The 18,270-nt window shown below is 40.5% G+C and overlaps 1 protein-coding gene across 5 annotated transcripts in view; it reads left to right on the top strand.

Annotated features, from left to right (window-relative positions):
• The first annotated feature begins 7,026 nt into the window (after positions 1 to 7,026).
• DIAPH2 (diaphanous related formin 2) overlaps positions 7,027 to 18,270 on the top strand; it is a 372,666-nt gene continuing 361,422 nt past the window's right edge. For 4 of the 5 annotated variants that reach the window (XM_070759878.1, XM_070759876.1, XM_070759875.1 and 1 more), the window contains exon 1: positions 7,065 to 7,256. In XM_070759878.1, coding sequence (XP_070615979.1) covers positions 7,143 to 7,256 — 114 coding nt within the window. In that variant the 5' untranslated portion in view covers positions 7,065 to 7,142. Of the gene's footprint in view, positions 7,257 to 18,270 lie in introns of all 5 variants that reach the window. The other variant, XM_070759879.1, reaches the window with a different exon arrangement.

The following is an 18,270-nucleotide window of genomic DNA, read 5'->3' as shown; positions in this document are numbered from 1 at the left end:
CCAACACCTGACATTTACTGAGTGCATACAATTTCTAGTTTGCAATAACAGCCAAGGAGAACAATATCATCCACAGATAAAATCCATCACTGATGATGGAGTAGTAAATTCCTCCTGCACCTTTGACAAGGGAGGGACCAATTTCTCTGTGGGTTCTGCAGGGAGACAAAGCAAAGGAAACCAAGGCAAAATATAAGTGTAATTTCTTTTTCATCATTGTTGTTAGTTGCAAAGTCGTGTCCAACCCATGGTGACCTATGGACCATGTTCCTCCACGCCTTCCTGTCCTCTGCCATCTTCTGGAATCAGAAGGCCAGGAGGGTGGGGGGAGGTGTGAATCTCTGGGGGGGTTGGTTCCAGAGGACCGGAGCCACAACAGAAAAGGCCCTTCCTTGCGGTCCCGCCAGCCGACTGTGTTTGCCCAACGGGACCTGGAAAAGGCCAACTCCCCATCCCTTAATCGCAACCTGTGTTTTTATTGTATTTGAATATATATGTATATTTTTATGGTTTTATTATTTTAATGTTGTAAACTGCCCAGAGTCTCTTCATGGCAAGATGGGTGAGAAATACATTTTAAAAATAAATAAAGTAAAATAAAAGATTGACCATACCAGACAAAGTACTGTACTTTGAGTTAGTTTTAAGGCAATGGAAAAGAATATAGATCTTTGAGCTTTGTGTCAAAAACCTACACAGTATTGTTATTTACAAATGCTTAAAAGATATAAAAGAATAAAAGTACACATTGATCCAAGTGTTAGAAAGAAGATAGATAAGTATTTACGTTCTGATATCCCCTTTTGTACTCCAACCAATTTACTGCATTTATAAACAGTAATAAAACGTGTTTGGGTTTGCTTTGTTGCATGAAATATAGCATGGGGACACTTTTAAACTCGCTGCAACTTTTTCTGAGTTCCATGACTAATGCTCAACATATGGAAAATATGTCCCAAAGGTGCTTAAGAGGCAACTGGACTTTCTGGTTTTTCTTTGAAGGCGTTTCGCTTCTCATCCAAGAATGAAATGTATTAAAATAAAAGTCCAGTTGCCTCCTAAGAAAAGCACCTTTGGGACAACCATGACCTGGATGATTGAGACTCTCCATAAATATGGAAAAAATGTTCACTGTTTTAGCTTCCTTCAAGAAGAAAATCACCATTAAAATATCAGCAGGAAGTGAGAGAATCAAGCTAATTGTGATTTGTATTGAAAATAAGACTTATTCAGCTGTGAGACCACCAGACCAGCCTAGTGAAATAGGAAGGACAGGAAAATTTAATAAATGCAATCAATAAATACCACTTTAAAACAGTGATATACATGCAGTTAATGCAGTAATTATGACTGTGATATAAGAATATTTTTTAACCTTTATTGCTGGCACTATTAATGTTAATATTATTCCTAATATTCCTATCACTGATGTTACTGCTAATAAAAGTTGCACATGTAGAGACCATATCCAAAGGCCAAAAACCACAGTCAACACTGCAAGGTAGTGCAGGGAGGAAAAACAAGCCATGATTAACTATTCAACTTTTACTGTAAGGTTACACTAGCCATGACTAACAACACTACCTTTACTGTAACAGAACCTTGCAAATTTGCACATACTTCTTTTTTAGAGGAAAGACAATAAATGAGACAGCTGTATTTTGAAAAAAAACAAAAACAAATAAGGACATCTCACTTTCTGAAGTAACAAAGAATCTTTGCACAAAACTTCCCTAAAGGGAACAATTCTTCCTAGTTTTTTTTTTTTTAAAAAAAACAGATTCAATCTGCTGTGTAGTCCAAATCTGTTTAAAAAACCCAAACCTTTGATTTTTGGACATCTAGTTTTCTGTGCTTAGGAATCAACAGCTCCATTTATACAAGTTGCCATTTTGATTTATCTCAAAATCTGAAGTTTCTACCTGTTTCACTTCCAGTTGGTTGATTTAAAAACAACAACTGATCAAGGACAAACGAGATATTTTGGTTGTACATGCCCTAAACTTGCCCTTATTTGACTTTTATTGTGGTTTTGAATATCTCAAAAAGAATTTGAGAACCTTTTTTCTTATATTTACATAACCAACTATGTAAGAGTATCAGAGTAGATAAGTAAAGAGCGAGAATAAGCAAGTCCGTTTCTAAGGTCAATAACACATTTTTACCGGCATCTACAGACTATGACGTTCTTTTATGGAATAATAACAGTTTTAAGTGGAAGTCTCACATATTTCAAATTCTCAAGTGGCAGCAAAGCAGTTTCTAGGGCCCAGGAATAGAACCCAAAGTTGGGATTTTTGTTTTCTTTTTGTACCATACTCAGCACACCAAACATTCAGAGAATTTAAGGAAGTTTAATCTGCCATAAAGTGCCAATGGATTGCAACCTAAAAATGTCCAGCAATGCTTTTCTGCTATGATTTTTAGACTTTCCTTTTTTTCCCACTTCTCTATAGCTCTATAGTTCCTTTGGGAAGCCGCAACTGCTTTCAAGCTATTCTGTGCAATATATTTAATTTCTTTAGAGGGCTGTGATCACAAGTACTTTAGTTTTAAAACAAAATTGGCTCTGGGATTTCTCAACGGAACATACTCTAGTGGCTAAAACGACATTGATTTCCTGCCAAAGGTATCTTGCAGCAACAAAAAATCCCTACACCTTATGGAACATGCTTCATCCCATCCCATCAGCCCATCCCACGTGGCCAGGTGGCAGATCCTGTCAATTAAAGAACTTTGAACGGTGGGGTAAAGAAGTACCTGTGCACATCTCTTCCATTGCCTCCCGCAGCATGGAATATTCTGCCCCCCACCCAGGTGAGGAGGCCCCCACCCTCCTGGCCTTCTGAAAAAGAGTGAACATGTGACTCTGTGACATCCCATGGGGAGCCCAGAGATGCATCCAGCAATGGGGCTGGAGATGCATCTCTGGGCTCAGCCTTCACTTTTGCCAATTAAATTTTTAACAAGGCTTAATTGTACTTGCCTACCTAACTTTTGTTTATAGTTTTAAATCTAAAATTTGTGGATTTGGCGATGCACAAGTGTAGACAATTTAATCCACTCTTCTGGGCCAATTTAGGAAACTGAATTTTCAACTGACCATTAAAAAAAAACACCAACCCATGGTTTAGTATCCTGTCTGAACACAGCCACACAATTGTGGCCATTTTATTTGGTTATTTGTTAAATGTACACTGCTCAAAAAAATAATAATAAAAAGAACACTTAAACAACACAATATAACTCCAAGTAAATCAAACTTTTGTGAAATCAAACTGTCCACTTAGGAAGCAATACTGATTGACAATCAATTTCACATGCTGCTGTGCACATTCAACTTTGTACAGAACAAAGGATTCAATGAGAATATTTCATTCATTTAGAATAGAATAGAATAGAATTTTATTGGCCAAGTGTGATTGGACACACAAGGAATTTGTCTTGGTGCATATGCTCTCAGCGTACATAAAATAAAATATACATTTGTCAAGAATCATGTGGATCTAGGATGTGTTATTTGAGTGTTCCCTTTATTTTTTTTTGAGCAGTGTATTTGCCCTCTGTCTTGCTGTGGGGCTACTCTAGATGACCCATAATAATAGTATCATGTATGAACATCATTGTGGCTATTATTTCTCCTTTCCCAGAATGTATCCTCAGGAAACGATGAGAGCAACAGATACAGTTGCAAATTAGGGTTAAAATAATTGAAGCAATTAGTACTCCGTAATTTCTCCCATCTGCACAGGGAGTATTGTTTCCAACCTTAGTTTTAGCCTTTTGGTTTCCATATCAACAGAAATCATACTGGCCCATGCATTGATGTTCTGCTTAATCAAACAGGAAATGAGCATTTTTCAAGATCTTTATGCATTTGCTCTCAGGGCATTGAAAACTATCTTGATGAGTTTCTTTGATCTTTACCTTGTATATCTGTATAAGCAAGAAGAAGCTGATGTGTTTTTTTTTATACCCTGGGGAAGTGAGGGGAGAAGGAAAAGAACTGGTTGAATCCATGAATCATTCAAGAAATGTAATAAAGACATACCTGAGTTCCTCAAAATATTGCGTGTACAACCTCTTGCATGATATTCTGGCTCATTAATTACTTGAGTCCTGGTGACGCAGTGATTAGAGTGCAGAAATGCAGACTAATTCAGCTCATTGTCAGGAGTTCAATCCTCACTGGCTCAATGTTGACTCAGTCTTCCATCCTTCCAGGGTCAGTAAAAATGAGATCCCAGTTTATTGGGGGCAATAAGCTGATTCTGTAAACAGTGGAGTGGAGTGGAATGGAGTGGAGTGGACTGGAATGAAATGGAATGGAATAGAATAGATTTTTTTTTTTTTGGTCAAGTGTGATTGGACACACAAGGAATTTGTCTTTGGTGCATATGCTCTCAGTGTATATAAAAAGAAATGGCACATTTGTCATGAATCATAAGGTTCAACTCTTAGTGATAGTAGTAGGATACAAATAAGCAATCAAATCATACTAGGAAACAACCCTCATAAAGATACACACAACAAATTTACAGTCATGCAGTCATAAACAGGAGGAGATGGGTGATAGGAATGATGAGAAGATTAATAGCAATAGCAATGCAGACTTAGTGAATAGTCTGACACTGTTAAGGGAAAATATTTATTTAGCAGAGTGATGGCGTAAAAAGGGATGTAGATTACTATGGAGCGATATACACTGCTCAAAACAACACAATGTACACTTAAACAACACAATATAACTCCAAGGAAATCAAACTTCTGTCCACTTAGGAAGCAACACTGATTGACAATCAATTTCACATGTTGTTGTGCACATTCCGCTTTGTACAGAACAAAGTATGCAATGAGAATATTTCATTCATTTAGATCTAGGATGTGTTATTTTTTTTTGAGCAGTATATAAGTCTAAGTGCTGTTGCTATTGCCATTTTTTTTTCCATTTTCTGAGAAAACATGGTGCCATTACATGGTGAGAAGCTGACACATAGCATGATTAATGAGGCACAGGTGGAACCATTTAAAGCTCAAATTGTCTGATTTCAGACAGGAAGGTGGGGTGGATTTCCAACTGAAGGCAAAATAGTCCTTGCTTGTAGGAATGCTTGCAGTCTGCATTGGTTGCCGATCAGTTTCCGGTCACAATTCAAAGTGTTGGTTATGACCTATAAAGCCCTTCATGGCACCGGACCAGATTATCTTCGGGACCGCCTTCTGCCGCACGAATCCCAGCGACCAGTTAGGTCCCACAGAGTCGGCCTTCTTCGGGTCCCGTCGACTGAACAATGTCGTCTGGCGGGACCCAGGGGAAGAGCCTTCTCTGTGGTGGCTCCGACCCTCTGGAACCAGCTCCCGCCTGAGATTAGGATTGCCCCCACCCTCCCTGCCTTTCGTAAACTCCTTAAAACCCACCTCTGCCGTCAGGCATGGGGGAACTAAAACATCTCCCCCTTGCCCATGTTGTTTTGCCGTTTGATTGATTGTGTGCTTGTTTTTTATATATATTGGGATTGTTTTATGAATTTCTTAACTTAAAATTGTAATTGGATTGGTGGGCATTGGATTTGTCACTATGTACTGTTTTTTACTGTCGTTGTGAGCCGCCCCGAGTCTGCGGAGAGGGGCGGCATATAAATCCAATAAATCTAATCTAATCTAATCTAATCTAATCTAATGCTTCTGTCCAACAAAATCCAGCTGTTGCTCCAAAGTTACAGGATGCAAACTTATTAAATGAAGATTAAGCACCACCATTTTATACTTTTCTAACAATGCTGACATCCTGACAGCAGCTGCCTTGAAAGCAAAGTGTCACCTCGTATCAAAAATGCAGGCGTTAGTAAAAGGAAAGTTATTAATTTAAAAAGATTAAAAACTTTAATAAAAGCATTACATTTGTATTGTTCTAGCCCAATGCCAAGCCACATTGATGGCAGGGATATTTTGGAACAGCAAATCGTTTTGTGTGGATGTTGGTGCCAGGGGGCATTGAAAAAGATTGATAGTTGTTTTGAACTATCATTTGCAATCCTTAGGGAGAAACCCCCATTTTTAAGAGGCAGTCTTTAAAGTTTAGCCAAAGTCGTTTATTTAAACATTTCCAAACAGAACACCCCTCCAAATCTAAACCTGCAGGCAAGCCCTCAAGCACAAATATCCAATTATAACGGTGTTTTGACTTTACATTTCCAGCTTTTTAATTATTCTTTTTGAGATAACAATCTCCCTGGCACGTTATAAAATGCTCTTTCTTGATTTTAATAGCAAAGTGTTTTAATATTTTTCAACATCAAAATATATATTTTTTCAGTCACCACAAAGTTACAAGTTTTTAACTGTCCAGGGCAGCAGTTCTGAGAATGGGGTCCAAAAACCACTGAAGGTTCCCGATATCCATTCAGGGGTCAACGAAGTTGGCGGGTGGAAAGCATTTGTCTGCTTTAATTTATAACATAGTACATATCGATATATAACCTATATACTGTAACCCCAAACTCTTTGGGGTTCTCCATAAACAGCCACACGTATGGTGTGCCTTTGCACCAAGACAAATTTCTTGTGTGTCCAATCACACTTGACCAATAAATAATTCTATTCTATTCTATTCACATGGATCTGCATTTATTGCAAACAGATGGGTTTCACCATGAATTCCCCTAAAAAAACCACTTCCAGCTGATGGGAGTTTATTAAAGCCTTCCAGAGCCTTCCCAACTTGTGTAATGCTGCCCCTTCTAATTCCTGCCTCCCCTCTCCAGCCCGCGCTCTGACTTCCGCCAGGTTTGTCTCTCTAGCGCCCTCTCCTCACAGGCGCTTCCGGGTCCCCCTTGCCCAGCCTTGAGGTGAGGGCAGCAGCCCAACGGGGCGGCTTCGGCGGCTCTGAAGAGCCCGCCTGCGCAGAAGAGGGGGCACGTGGTGTTTTGAGCGCGCATGTACGCCTGCGCTCTGGCGGCCCACTCCCGCAGCCCTGGGGGGAGGGATACAGAGAGAAGAGAGACTGGGAGGATGCTTGACTTTTCGCCGCCTCGTTCCCGGCCTGGGCGGCGCATGCGCAGAAACGCCTCCCGAGCACCCTGACAGCCGGGGCGGGCGAGCCGGGAGCAAGGCGGCCAGCGAAAAGAAAGCACCAGGGCGGCATGGAGGGCCAGGGGGCCGGAGGGGAAGACCCGTCGGGGAAAGGTACCCCGAGGCGGGGTGGCAGCGGCGGGGGACGCCCCCCGGAGGAGGAGAGTAAGAATAAACCCAAACTGGTGAGTGCAGAAGGCGGAGTGGGGGGAGACTCGCTTGCGGGTTCAGACGTTACATGAGAAGCGGGTCAAGTCGGGTCAGTTGCCCTTTTACAAGATGTGGCTAGTCTTCCAGCGCTTCCCGGCTTGCATTGACCCCAGGGAGATCCTGGCTAAGCCAACCCGAGTTTTCAGGGTTGCAGGGAATAACCAGGGCTTCCTGGTTGTGTGAACCCAGGGAAATCAGGGCAGAAGACACTAAGGCTTCCCTTGATGCATAATAATCCAAGGGAAATCCTAGTAAACAAACCTGAACTTTCTAGTTGAATGTAGCAAGCAGGGTTTCCTGGTTGTGTGAACCCAGGGAAATCATGTCAGAAGTCACTAAGGCTTCCCTTGATGCATAATCGAAGGGAAATCCTAATAAACTATCCTGAACTTTCTAGTTGCATGTAACAAGCAGGGTTTCCTGGTTGAGTGAACCCCGGAAAACCGTGGCAGAAGCCACTAAGCCACTTTGGTGCATAATAATCCAAGGGAAATCTTTGTGACCCAACTTGTTGCATGACACAACCAGGGCTTCCTGGTTGGGTGAAACTCAGGAAATTGTGGTGGAAGCCAGAGAGGCTTCGAAGGATGCTTCTTGAATCAGGCCTGCTGTTGCTTCTCATAAATTGTGGCTAAACAAAGCAGGTTTTGGTACCTTGTTGGACAATTGTGGCTTGCATTTCGCTTGTTACAGGAACCAGTGTTACCTTGATAGACCAAAAGCCTCCGAGTTTGCTAGTCTGTGTACCCGGCCTCTCTGAATCGCTCTCTATTGCTTGTGCCTGAATGATAGAATTTGGGGATTATACTAAAACATGGGTTTAGTTACACTTGATTGAAAATCACCTACTTGGTCTTTTTGTCCTGTGTTGCTCATCCAACAGTATTCACAACCTCTGGTTCTCCAGAAAAGTTGAGTTTTAAACTTTTCTAATTCCTAGCTCTCTTGGCTGAGGGGTGTGTTAGAAAATGAGGCACTTGTGTTTCACTGTTGTTACTTGTTTGTGTTACAGAGTAGCCTGGGTTGTTCCATGGTCTGGTGTTTGTGTCTTCTGGAAGAGATTTCTTCACTCTAGTGTTCTCCAGATGTGTTTGCTCCACAAACCAGTCGCAGTGAGATCAGAATGATGACACACGCATCGAGTGGGGATGAAATTATGTAATTGCATCGCGAGGTCTTGAACATAGGTTGCATCATTTCCATGTTGGTGTGATCACGGGTGCGTCTGAGTATTGTATTGGCAGCTCCATGTTAGCAAAAACTTCAGAAGGGACGGATTTAAGGGTAGTGATTTCTGACAGTCTCAAAATGGGTGAACGGTGAGGTCAGGCGGTAGGGAAAGCAAGTAGGATGTTTGGCTGCATAGCTAGAGGTGTAACAAGCAGGAAGAGGGAGATTGTTATCCCGCTATGTAGAGCGCTGGTGAGACCACATTTGGAATACTGTGTTCAGTTCTGGAGACCTCACCTACAAAAAGATATTGATAAAATTGAACGAGTCCAAAGACGGGCTACAAGAATGGTGGAAGGTTTCAAGCATAAAACTTATCAGGAAAGAGTTAATGAACTCAATCTGTATGGTCTGGAGGACAGAAGGGAAAGGGAGGACATGATCAAAACATTTAAATATGTTAAAGGGTTAAATAAGGTTCAGGAAGGAAGTGTTTTTAATAGGAAAGTGAACACAAGAACAAGGGGGCATAATCTGAGTTTAGTTGGGGGAAAGATCAGAAGCAACGTGAGAAAGTATTATTTTACCGAAAGAGTAGTAGATACTTGGAACAAACCTCTAGCAGATGTGGTTGGTAAATCCACAGTAACTGAATTCAAACATGCCTGGGATAAACACATATCTACCCTAAGATAAAATACAGGAAAATAGTATAAGGGGAGACTAGATAGAAACATAGAAGATTGATATCAGAAAAAGACCTCATGGTCCATGAGATATGAGTACCCTCAGCTAGTATTTCTCCAGCCCCTGTGGCCTTCAGCACCCATCCTTCCTGGTGTACAAAAATAGAGAGTGTGAAGCCCTACACATCTGGTGGTTATCAGGTTGATGAAGGTCGCTTCTGTAGAAGTAGCCTTCAACAACTGGTAAACAGAAGCAGCTTGGGAGGATGGAACTTTCCATAGCGTCTGGTTGATCCACCTTTTATTTGTACTTTACACAAAAGCAGGTGATAACAAAGTTTATTAAAAGGTGTAGCTGCTGAGCTTGCTTCAAAAATTAAGTTTCTCCGAAAGGGGAGGAAAAAAGTGTTAGATAAGGTGTTTTAAACATACCGGTGCTTTGAGAAAGTGATTGCTACTTCTTCCACTAGTTTTGACTTTATAGAGAAGTTGTAATTCACTTTGTTTTATTAGTTCAGTAATATCTAGAGGACAATATATTCTAGGTTAGGTATACCAACTTGAACATATTGGGTATCTGGAAAGACATATTGGTAGGAGATCCTTCTGGTCACATGGGCAGGTGAAGTAGGGCTGGACATTTCAGTCCAATTTTCAGCCTACTGCTTTAAGCAAGAACATAAAGAGTGTTTGGGTTTCAGAACTCAGGCCTCTGGAAAGCTGTGCCCAACCCATTCTCACTCTTGCACACATCTTACTAATAGTTGCACTGCTGATTTTTAGAAAAATAGAAACATAGAAGATTGACGGCAGAAAATGACCTCATGGTCCATCAAGTCTGCCCTTATACTATTTCCTGTATTTTATCTTAGGATGGATATATGTTTATCCCAGGCATGTTTAAATTCAGTTACTATGGATTTACCAACCACGTCTGCTGGAAGTTTGTTCCAAGCATCTACTACTCTTTCAGTCTTCGGAGAGGGGCGGCATACAAATCCAAATAAATAAATAAATAAATAAATAAATAAATAAATAAATAAATAAATAAATAAATAAATAAATAAATAAATAAAATAATAATAATATTTTCTCACCTTGCTTCTATTGACTAGGAATTTCTTACCGGTGTGATATCAGAAACCCAAAAAACGATACCTGGTTTTCCAATCCCATTGCTATTAAGGGGCACATGTACTATTCGACAAGACTGTGAGGACTGAAGTACAGACAGATTATGACTTGAACATTTCTATTTTTAATGTTTATCTCTTATGAAGTCTTGAGTAGTGTTGGCAATTTTCCAAAGTATGATCTCAGCAGGCAGGCTATGATAAACAGAAGTTGGAGGCCAAATAATTTGGTTGTCTAGCATTTTCAGACTCAGGACATAGAAACATAGAAGATTGATGGCAGAAAAAGACCTCATGGTCCATCTAGTCTGCCCTTATACTATTTCCTGTATTTTATCTTAGGATGTTTATCCCATACATGTTTAAATTCAGTTACCAGCCATGTCTGCTGGTAGTTTGTCCCAAGCATCTATTATTCCTTCCGTAAAATAATATTTTCTCATATTGCTTCTGATCTTTCCCCCAACTAACCTTAGATTGTGCTCCCTTGTCCTTGTGTTCACTTTCCTATTAAAACTTCCCTTTTTCCATTTCTGTATTTTCTTTCGCCCCCAATCCCCCACCCAGTAGTGTTCTAAGAATAAACTATCTGGAAAAGGTTGGGAGTGTAAATCCTCTTTGAGTATTTTCTGTGTTACCAGTGATTAGGTGAAGTAATAACAGGGCAAGTAAGTCAGTATTTAGAACAGACCTGGGCAAGATGCAGCCCGAGGGCCGGATGTGGCCGACCCGCTGTCTATGACCAGCCCGCGGAGGTCGGTCCAACTTTTCTAGATAAGAACCGGGTGTTCAATATATAATATATAATATATAATATATAATATATAATACTGTATATAATATATAATACTGTATATAATATATAATATATAATATATAATATATAATATATAATATATAATACATAATACATAATACATAATATATAATATATAATATAATTTATAATTATAATATAATTAACTCAGTTCTACCCAATAATATACAGTATTGGATAGAACTGAGTTAATTATATTAGTCCGGCCTTCTAAAACCATCCCAATTTCTCATGCGGCCCTATGGCAAAATTAATTGCCCACCCCTGGTTTAAAGGAAGGTTTGAGGTTTCTTCATAAGTGAGATCTTTTGGGAAAGAGGAGGTGAAAATGAAATTCCTAGTCAATAGCAAGTTAAACTTTGGAGTATTTGTATACATTGCCTTAAGCTACAGATGTAACAACAGTAATTCACAATGTATCAAGCAAAGCTAAAACTTAATTTTCCCAACAAGCAACTTGTAATTAAGACAGCAAAGTAGATACTCCGTATTTTAAATTACAGGCTATTAAAATTCTAATGACTAAGATGCGCATGTGACATTGTGAACAGCAGGAAATTGTGGGTCCTGACTTCAGTTTATTATTTATTTGTTTGTTTTGTCAAGTACATAATGCAGGGATGTGAAGAAAAATCATATTAATATACATACATACATGAATAAAAGATGAGAAGAACATTAGAAATAGTAATATTCATATACATGATGATAGTAAGACATAAAGAGACATTGGGACAGGGGATGGGAGGCACAGTGGTGCACTTATGCACGCCCCTTACTGACCTCTTAGGAATCTGGAGTGGTCAACAGTGGACAGTCTAAGGGTAAAGTTTTGGGGGTTAAGAGGTGACACTACAGAGTCTGGTAGAGTTCCAAGCATCAACTACTCAATTGCTAAAGTCATACTTTTTGCAGTCTAGTTTGGAGCGGTTTACATTGAATTTGAATCTGTTGTGTGCTTGTGTGTTGTTGAAGTTGAAGGTGAAGTCGTTGACTGGAAGGAGGTTGTAGCATATAATTTTATGGGCTATGCTTAGGTCATGTTTGAGGCGACGAAGTTCTAAACAGAACAGAACACAAGACTTTAAAAAAAAACAAAGCCAAAACCTATATGAATAGAATATACAGTAATTCTTTATTGGCCCAGTGGGAGTCGACACACAAGGAATTTGTTTTTGGTGCATAAAATCTAAGTGTTTATAAAAGCTATGTGAAAAGCCATGCATAAGTTTATTGATGAATATGTGATACTCCTTTTGTCTGCAGTTTTGTTAACAGAAGACACCTGGGTTCAGGCCTATGGCTTTTCCTTGGATATACACAGAGGAACAATTAAAAGCAAACAAGCCAAACCCCAAAGGCTATACATCCTAAGATTTAAAAATAAATAAATACATGCCATGCTTGAAGACATAATTATTGCTGGTGAACAGGGTTATAAACTCATTGTATATTGTAGAATTTATAACTGGCCAATAGAAGTAAGCAGGAAGTGTTTGCTACTGTTCACTATTGGAGAAAGGAACCGTAAATAATAATCTCTCATCCTTGATTACACTTTATGCTTCTGTCATTTACAGAATGAAAGGTGCTTTAATTATATATAATATCAGGCTGCAGGAAAAAAAAACACGGTTTCATGGTTCTCTATAATTTTAATCCTGAGTATGGATGCGCAAAGTACTTTTTTCAGAATATAGAATATTAGTAATAATAATAATAATATATTAGATTTGTATGCCGGCTCACAACAACAATTATAACAATATAAATGCAACAAATCTAATAAATGCAACAAATCTAATATTAAAAATTATCTAAAACCCATCATTTAAAAATCATACAACACAAGCATACTGTACATAAACTATATAAGCCTGGGGGAGATGTCTCAATTCCCCCATGCCTGGCGATATAGGTTGGTCTTGAGCAATTTATGAAAGGCAAGGATGGTGGGGGCAGTTTTGATCTCTGGGGGGAGTTGGATGTAGAGGGCCGAGGCCTCCACAGAGAAGGCTCTTCCCCTGGCTCCAGGGAAGCTTTTGGAGCCTGGGGAGGGCAAAATGTGACCCTACTGGGCCCAACAAAAGTTGGGGGGTAAGAGGCCATTTCTAGCCTCCAGAAGGCCTCTGGGGGAATGAAGGAAGCTGTTTTCACCCTCCTCAGGTATTGAATTGTGTGCACACTCTTTTGGTACCCAAAGAAAAAAAAAGGTTCACCATCACTGTTCTAGAGGCTGGAAAGGGCCCGTTTCCTAACTTCTGGTGGGCCTAGTAGGCTCGTGTTTCACCCTCCCCAGGTTCAAAAAGCTTCTCTAGGGCCGGGGGAGAGTAAAAATGCCAGGGGCCAGGGGGAGTCTTCTATTTTGCTCAGAAAAGGGCCTCCCCCCCATGGTTGTGTGCACTTTTTTCAATTTATAGATAGAATAGCCTGCCAAATCAGAATTCTTTTGACCATCTTTGGCATTGGCATACTAATTTGAATATTTCTGAACATAATGAAATGAATAAAAAAATGTTTATAACACTTGTAGTCCTCCGGGTCATATTGACCTGGAGTATAAAGGGGTTGGTTCTAGCTACTGGAATGGTCTTCTGAATACTTTTTTGCTAGTATACTAATTTGAACTTTCCTGAACACAATGATATGAAAATTGAAATGAAAAATTTAATGCTTATTTGTTTATTTTGCCGAGAAAAGCCTGCCCTCCCCCCCCCCGGCTGTGTGCAATTTTTCAATTTATAGAGTCTTTGGCATACAAATATAATAAATTGAATTGAATTGAGAGCCCCTGGAGGCTCTCTGGAAGCAAAAAACGCCCTGCCAGAGCTATTTGGAACGGGAGTCACTGCTCACAGTCACTCATGCCCTCATCACCTCGAGGCTCGACTACTGTAACGTTCTCTACATGGGGCTACCTTTGAAAAGTGTTCGGAAACTTCAGGTCGTGCAGAATGCAGCTGTGAGAGCAATCATGGGCTTCCCTAAATATGCCCATGTCACACCAACATTCCGCAGTCTGCATTGGTTGCCGATCAGTTTCCGGTCACAATTCAAAGTGTTGGTTATGCCCTATAAAGCCCTTCATGGCACCGGGCCAGTTTATCTCAGGGACCGCCTTCTGCTGCACGAATCCCAGTGACCAGTTAGGTCCCACAGAGTGGGCCTTCTCCGGGTCCCATCAACTAAACAATGTCAGTTGGCGGGGCCCAGGGGAAGAGCCTTCTCTGTGGCGGCCCCAGCCCTCTGGAACCAACTCCCCCCAGAGATTAGAATTGCCCCCACCCTCCTTGCCTTTCGTAAGCTCCTCAAAACCCACCTCTGCCGTCAGGCATGGGGGAACTAAGATAATCTTTCCCCCTAGGCTTCTACAATTTATGCATGGTATGTTTGTATGTATGATTGGTTTTATAACAAGGGGTTTTAGCTGTTGTAGTATTGGATTTTTACATTCTGTTTTTTGTCACTGTTGTTAGCCGCCCCGAGTCTACGGAGAGGGGCGGCATACAAATCCAATAAGTAAACAAATCTGTGTGAGCCAAAAATCAGCTGGCCGGCACATATATGCATGCTGGAGTTGAGCTAGGGCAACGGCTAACGTGCCAGCAGATATGGCTCCGCATGCCAGCTGTGGCACCCATGCCATAGGTTCTCCATCACTGCTACACAGTAACATAGATAATGCAAGATCCAAGAGGGGTGTGAAAGCCTGAGATCAAAATTCCCATTGGCTGAAAATCAGAGCCTAGTTAAAGAATAACCACCTTTCTCACAGTTTGTAAGGGTCACATGTGATATTTAAGAGCCAGACATACTTCCTTGAATTAGCTTGTGCAGTGAGTGTCTCTCTGAGTAATGTGTTTTATTTGTTGTGTTTCTATGGGCAGCAACTTTGATTGCAGTTTGTGGATGGAAAAGCTAATTGTAAACAAAACAGATAATAAAGGACGCATGGGAAGGGATGAGTCAGTCTCGGGAAAAAGGGTGGTGTCGAGTGGCAAGAATAAAGGGCAGAGATTTATACACCTAGATCAGTGTTTCCCAACCTTGGCAACTTGGAGATATCTGGACTTCAACTCCCAGAATTCCCCAGGCAGCATTCGCTGGCTGGGGAATTCTGGGAATTGAAGTCCAAATATCTTCAAGTTGCCAAGGTTGAGAAACACTGACCTAGATCATGGATGGAGGAGAATCTATTTTGATTCTATTTTGTGGATTCTTGGCTGTGGCCTTGAATTACATTTAAAAAAAAAAAGAATCTGTGCTATTAATGGAAAAGTTTTTCATGTAACTTGGTACAAACTCTTAGGATGTGATACAAAGAGGTGAGCAAGACTGAAAATGACACATATTTCCCTAACATATATTTAATGCTAATCTGGAGGAGGTAACTTTAAAACCTAGGAAACTGCAAGAGGAATTTTCCACCCTTATTTACAGAGCGGTTTCCTGGACCAAGTTGTTCCTTATGAGATAAGCTACCAACAAACTCATGTTCTCTCCCTTCTGATTTTTTTTATTTTGTTTTATAGACCGAAATCTTCTTCCCATCCCTTTACAATCTCCCCACAATCATGTATTTATTTATTTATTTTGTCCAAAACACAATGAAGGTTACAGAGGATGTACGCGTAGTAAAATATAATAAGGAAAGAATAGAAGAGAAGATATAGGAATAAAATATATCCGTGAAAGAATAGAACAAAAGATATAGGAATAGAAGAAAATATTTAGGAGAGATATAGGAGAGACAATAGGACAGGGGACTTATGCATGCCCCTTACTGACCAATTAGGAATTGGGAGAGGTCAACCATGGATAGTCTAAGGGCAAAAAGTTGGGGGTTAGGGGATGACACTACGGAGTCCAGTAATGAGTTCCACGCTTCGACAGCTCGATTACTAATGTCATATTTTTTACAGTCAAGTTTGGAGCGGTTAATATTAAGTTTGAATCTGTTGTGTCCTCTTGTGTTGCTGTGGTTGAAGCTGAAGTAGTCATTGACAGGCAGGACGTTGCAGCATATGATCTTGTGGGCAATACTTGGATCATGTTTAAGACATCGTAGTTCTAAGCTTTCTAGACCCAGGATTGTAAGTCTAGTTTCGTGGAGTATTCTGTTTCGAGTGGAGGAGTCAAGGGCTCTTCTGGTGAAGTATATTTGGATATTTTTGAGGGTGTTAATGTCCGAGATGTTGTATAGGTTCCAAGGAAATGAACTGTATTCAAGTACACAAAGCTACTTATATCCACGTTTGAATTTTAGAAAATTAGCACCCACCCCTCTTCTAAAAGAATGAAATATTTTGGGAAATATTAAAAAATACTATATTTTCCGTAAAGGGAGAAATGTACTCTTGGAGACAAAAAGCAACCCCCACATTTCTTTGTAGGTGTCAGCACCTAAGAGATAGATAGCTCTATTCATAGGCAAAAGTTCCCTGCAGCAAGGTCTGAGCAAAGGTCAGATTAGCCCTCAGCCACAATAGGAATTGCCCAACAGGTAGCGAGGTAAGCAGGAAACCCCCACCCTGGGTGGCTATATACATTTTCTTAATAAGTAAATAAACACTTGAGTTTGGGCGTCTGTCCATTCTTTGTGTTAGGTGAGGGGCCTTCATGGTTCGTCTCCAACTCCCCTTCCCAAATGCTGCGGAAGAATATTATGCCAGAAATAAGAAAAAAAATCAGTAGTGTCCTTTTTTTTTTTTTTACTACTTTGCATCATTATTTATTACCCTTTTAGACTTACCAATAATTTCATTCCTCCAGCCATGCATACATCAAAGGAAAGCGTAAAGTAGAAACATAAAAACTGTAATGGAAAAATAAACAATAATGCAGAATATTTTCTATAACCTAGATAAAATCCGCAGTAATAATAAATGCAGGACGTTACAACAATAGAACCTTCAGCCGAATAAACGGTGGCGTCTTCACCATCACTGCTGGATGTAGTTTGGCAATTTGCTGTATTTTTGATCAGCATGAAGGTAATCCTCTATGCACAGCCATTCACTGCTAAGGCAGTGATGGTGAACCTTTCCCCCTCGGGTGCCCACACCTCCAGGACCGCCTTTTGCCGCACGAATCCCAGCAACCGATTAGGTCCCACAGAGTTGGCCTTCTCCGGGTTCCGTCGACTAAACCAGTGATTTTCAACCTTTTTTGAGCCGCGGCACATTTTTTACATTTACGAAAGCCTGGGGCACATTGAGCGGGGGGAGTGTGGGGGCTAAAAAACGTTTAGACAATAAAATTCTCTCTCTCTCTCTTCCTCCCTTTCGCTCTATTTCTCTCTCCCTCCCTCTTTCTCTCCCTTCCTTCTTTCTCTCTCCATCCCTCTTTCTTTCTCTTCCTTCCTCTCTTTTTTGCGCTCTTTCTCTCTACCTCCCTACCTCTCTCTATGTCTTTCTCTCTCTCTCCTTCCCTCCCTTGCTTTCTCTCTCTCTATTGCTTTCTTTCTCTTTCTTTCTTTCTTTCTTTCTCTCTTGCTTTCTTTCTCTTGTTTTCTGTCTCTCTCTTGCTTTCTCTCTCTCTCTTGTTCTCTTTCTCTCTCTCGCTCTTTCTCTCTCTTGCTTTCTTTCTCTCTCTCTCTTGCTTTCTTTCTCTCTCTGAGCTTCGCGACACACCTGACCATGTCTCACGGCACACTAGTGTACCGCAGCACACTGGTTGAAAAACACTGGACTAAACAATGCCAGGGGAAGAGCCTTCTCTGTGGTGGCCCCAGCCCTCTGGAATCAACTCCCCCTGGAGATTAGGACTGCCCACACTCTCCTTGCCTTTCGTAAACTGTGGAAAACCCACCTATGTCACCAGGCATGGGGAAATTAGCACACCCCTTAGCTATTGAGATTTATTCATGGTTTGTTTGGTTTGTATGATTGTTTTTTATAAGGGTTTTTAAACTGTTTTTAAATATTGGATTTGTATTCATTGTATTGTTTTCCTTGTTGGGAGCTGCTCCGACTCCTTGGAGAGGGGCGGCATACAAATCTAATAAATAATAATAATAATAATAATAATAATAACAATAATAATAATATGCCTGGGGAGGGTGAAAACATCTCCCCCACCCCCTGGAGGCACTCTGAAGGCTGGAAATTGGCCTTCTCCTGGTCCCATCGACTAAACAATGCCGTTTGGTGGGACCCAGGGGAAGAGCCTTCTCTGTGGCGGC

This window comes from Erythrolamprus reginae, chromosome 8, assembly GCF_031021105.1.
Source record: "Erythrolamprus reginae isolate rEryReg1 chromosome 8, rEryReg1.hap1, whole genome shotgun sequence".
NCBI lineage: Eukaryota > Metazoa > Chordata > Lepidosauria > Squamata > Dipsadidae > Erythrolamprus > Erythrolamprus reginae.
Note: the sequence above shows the minus strand (reverse complement) of the source record. Positions and strands in the feature narration are given on the sequence as shown.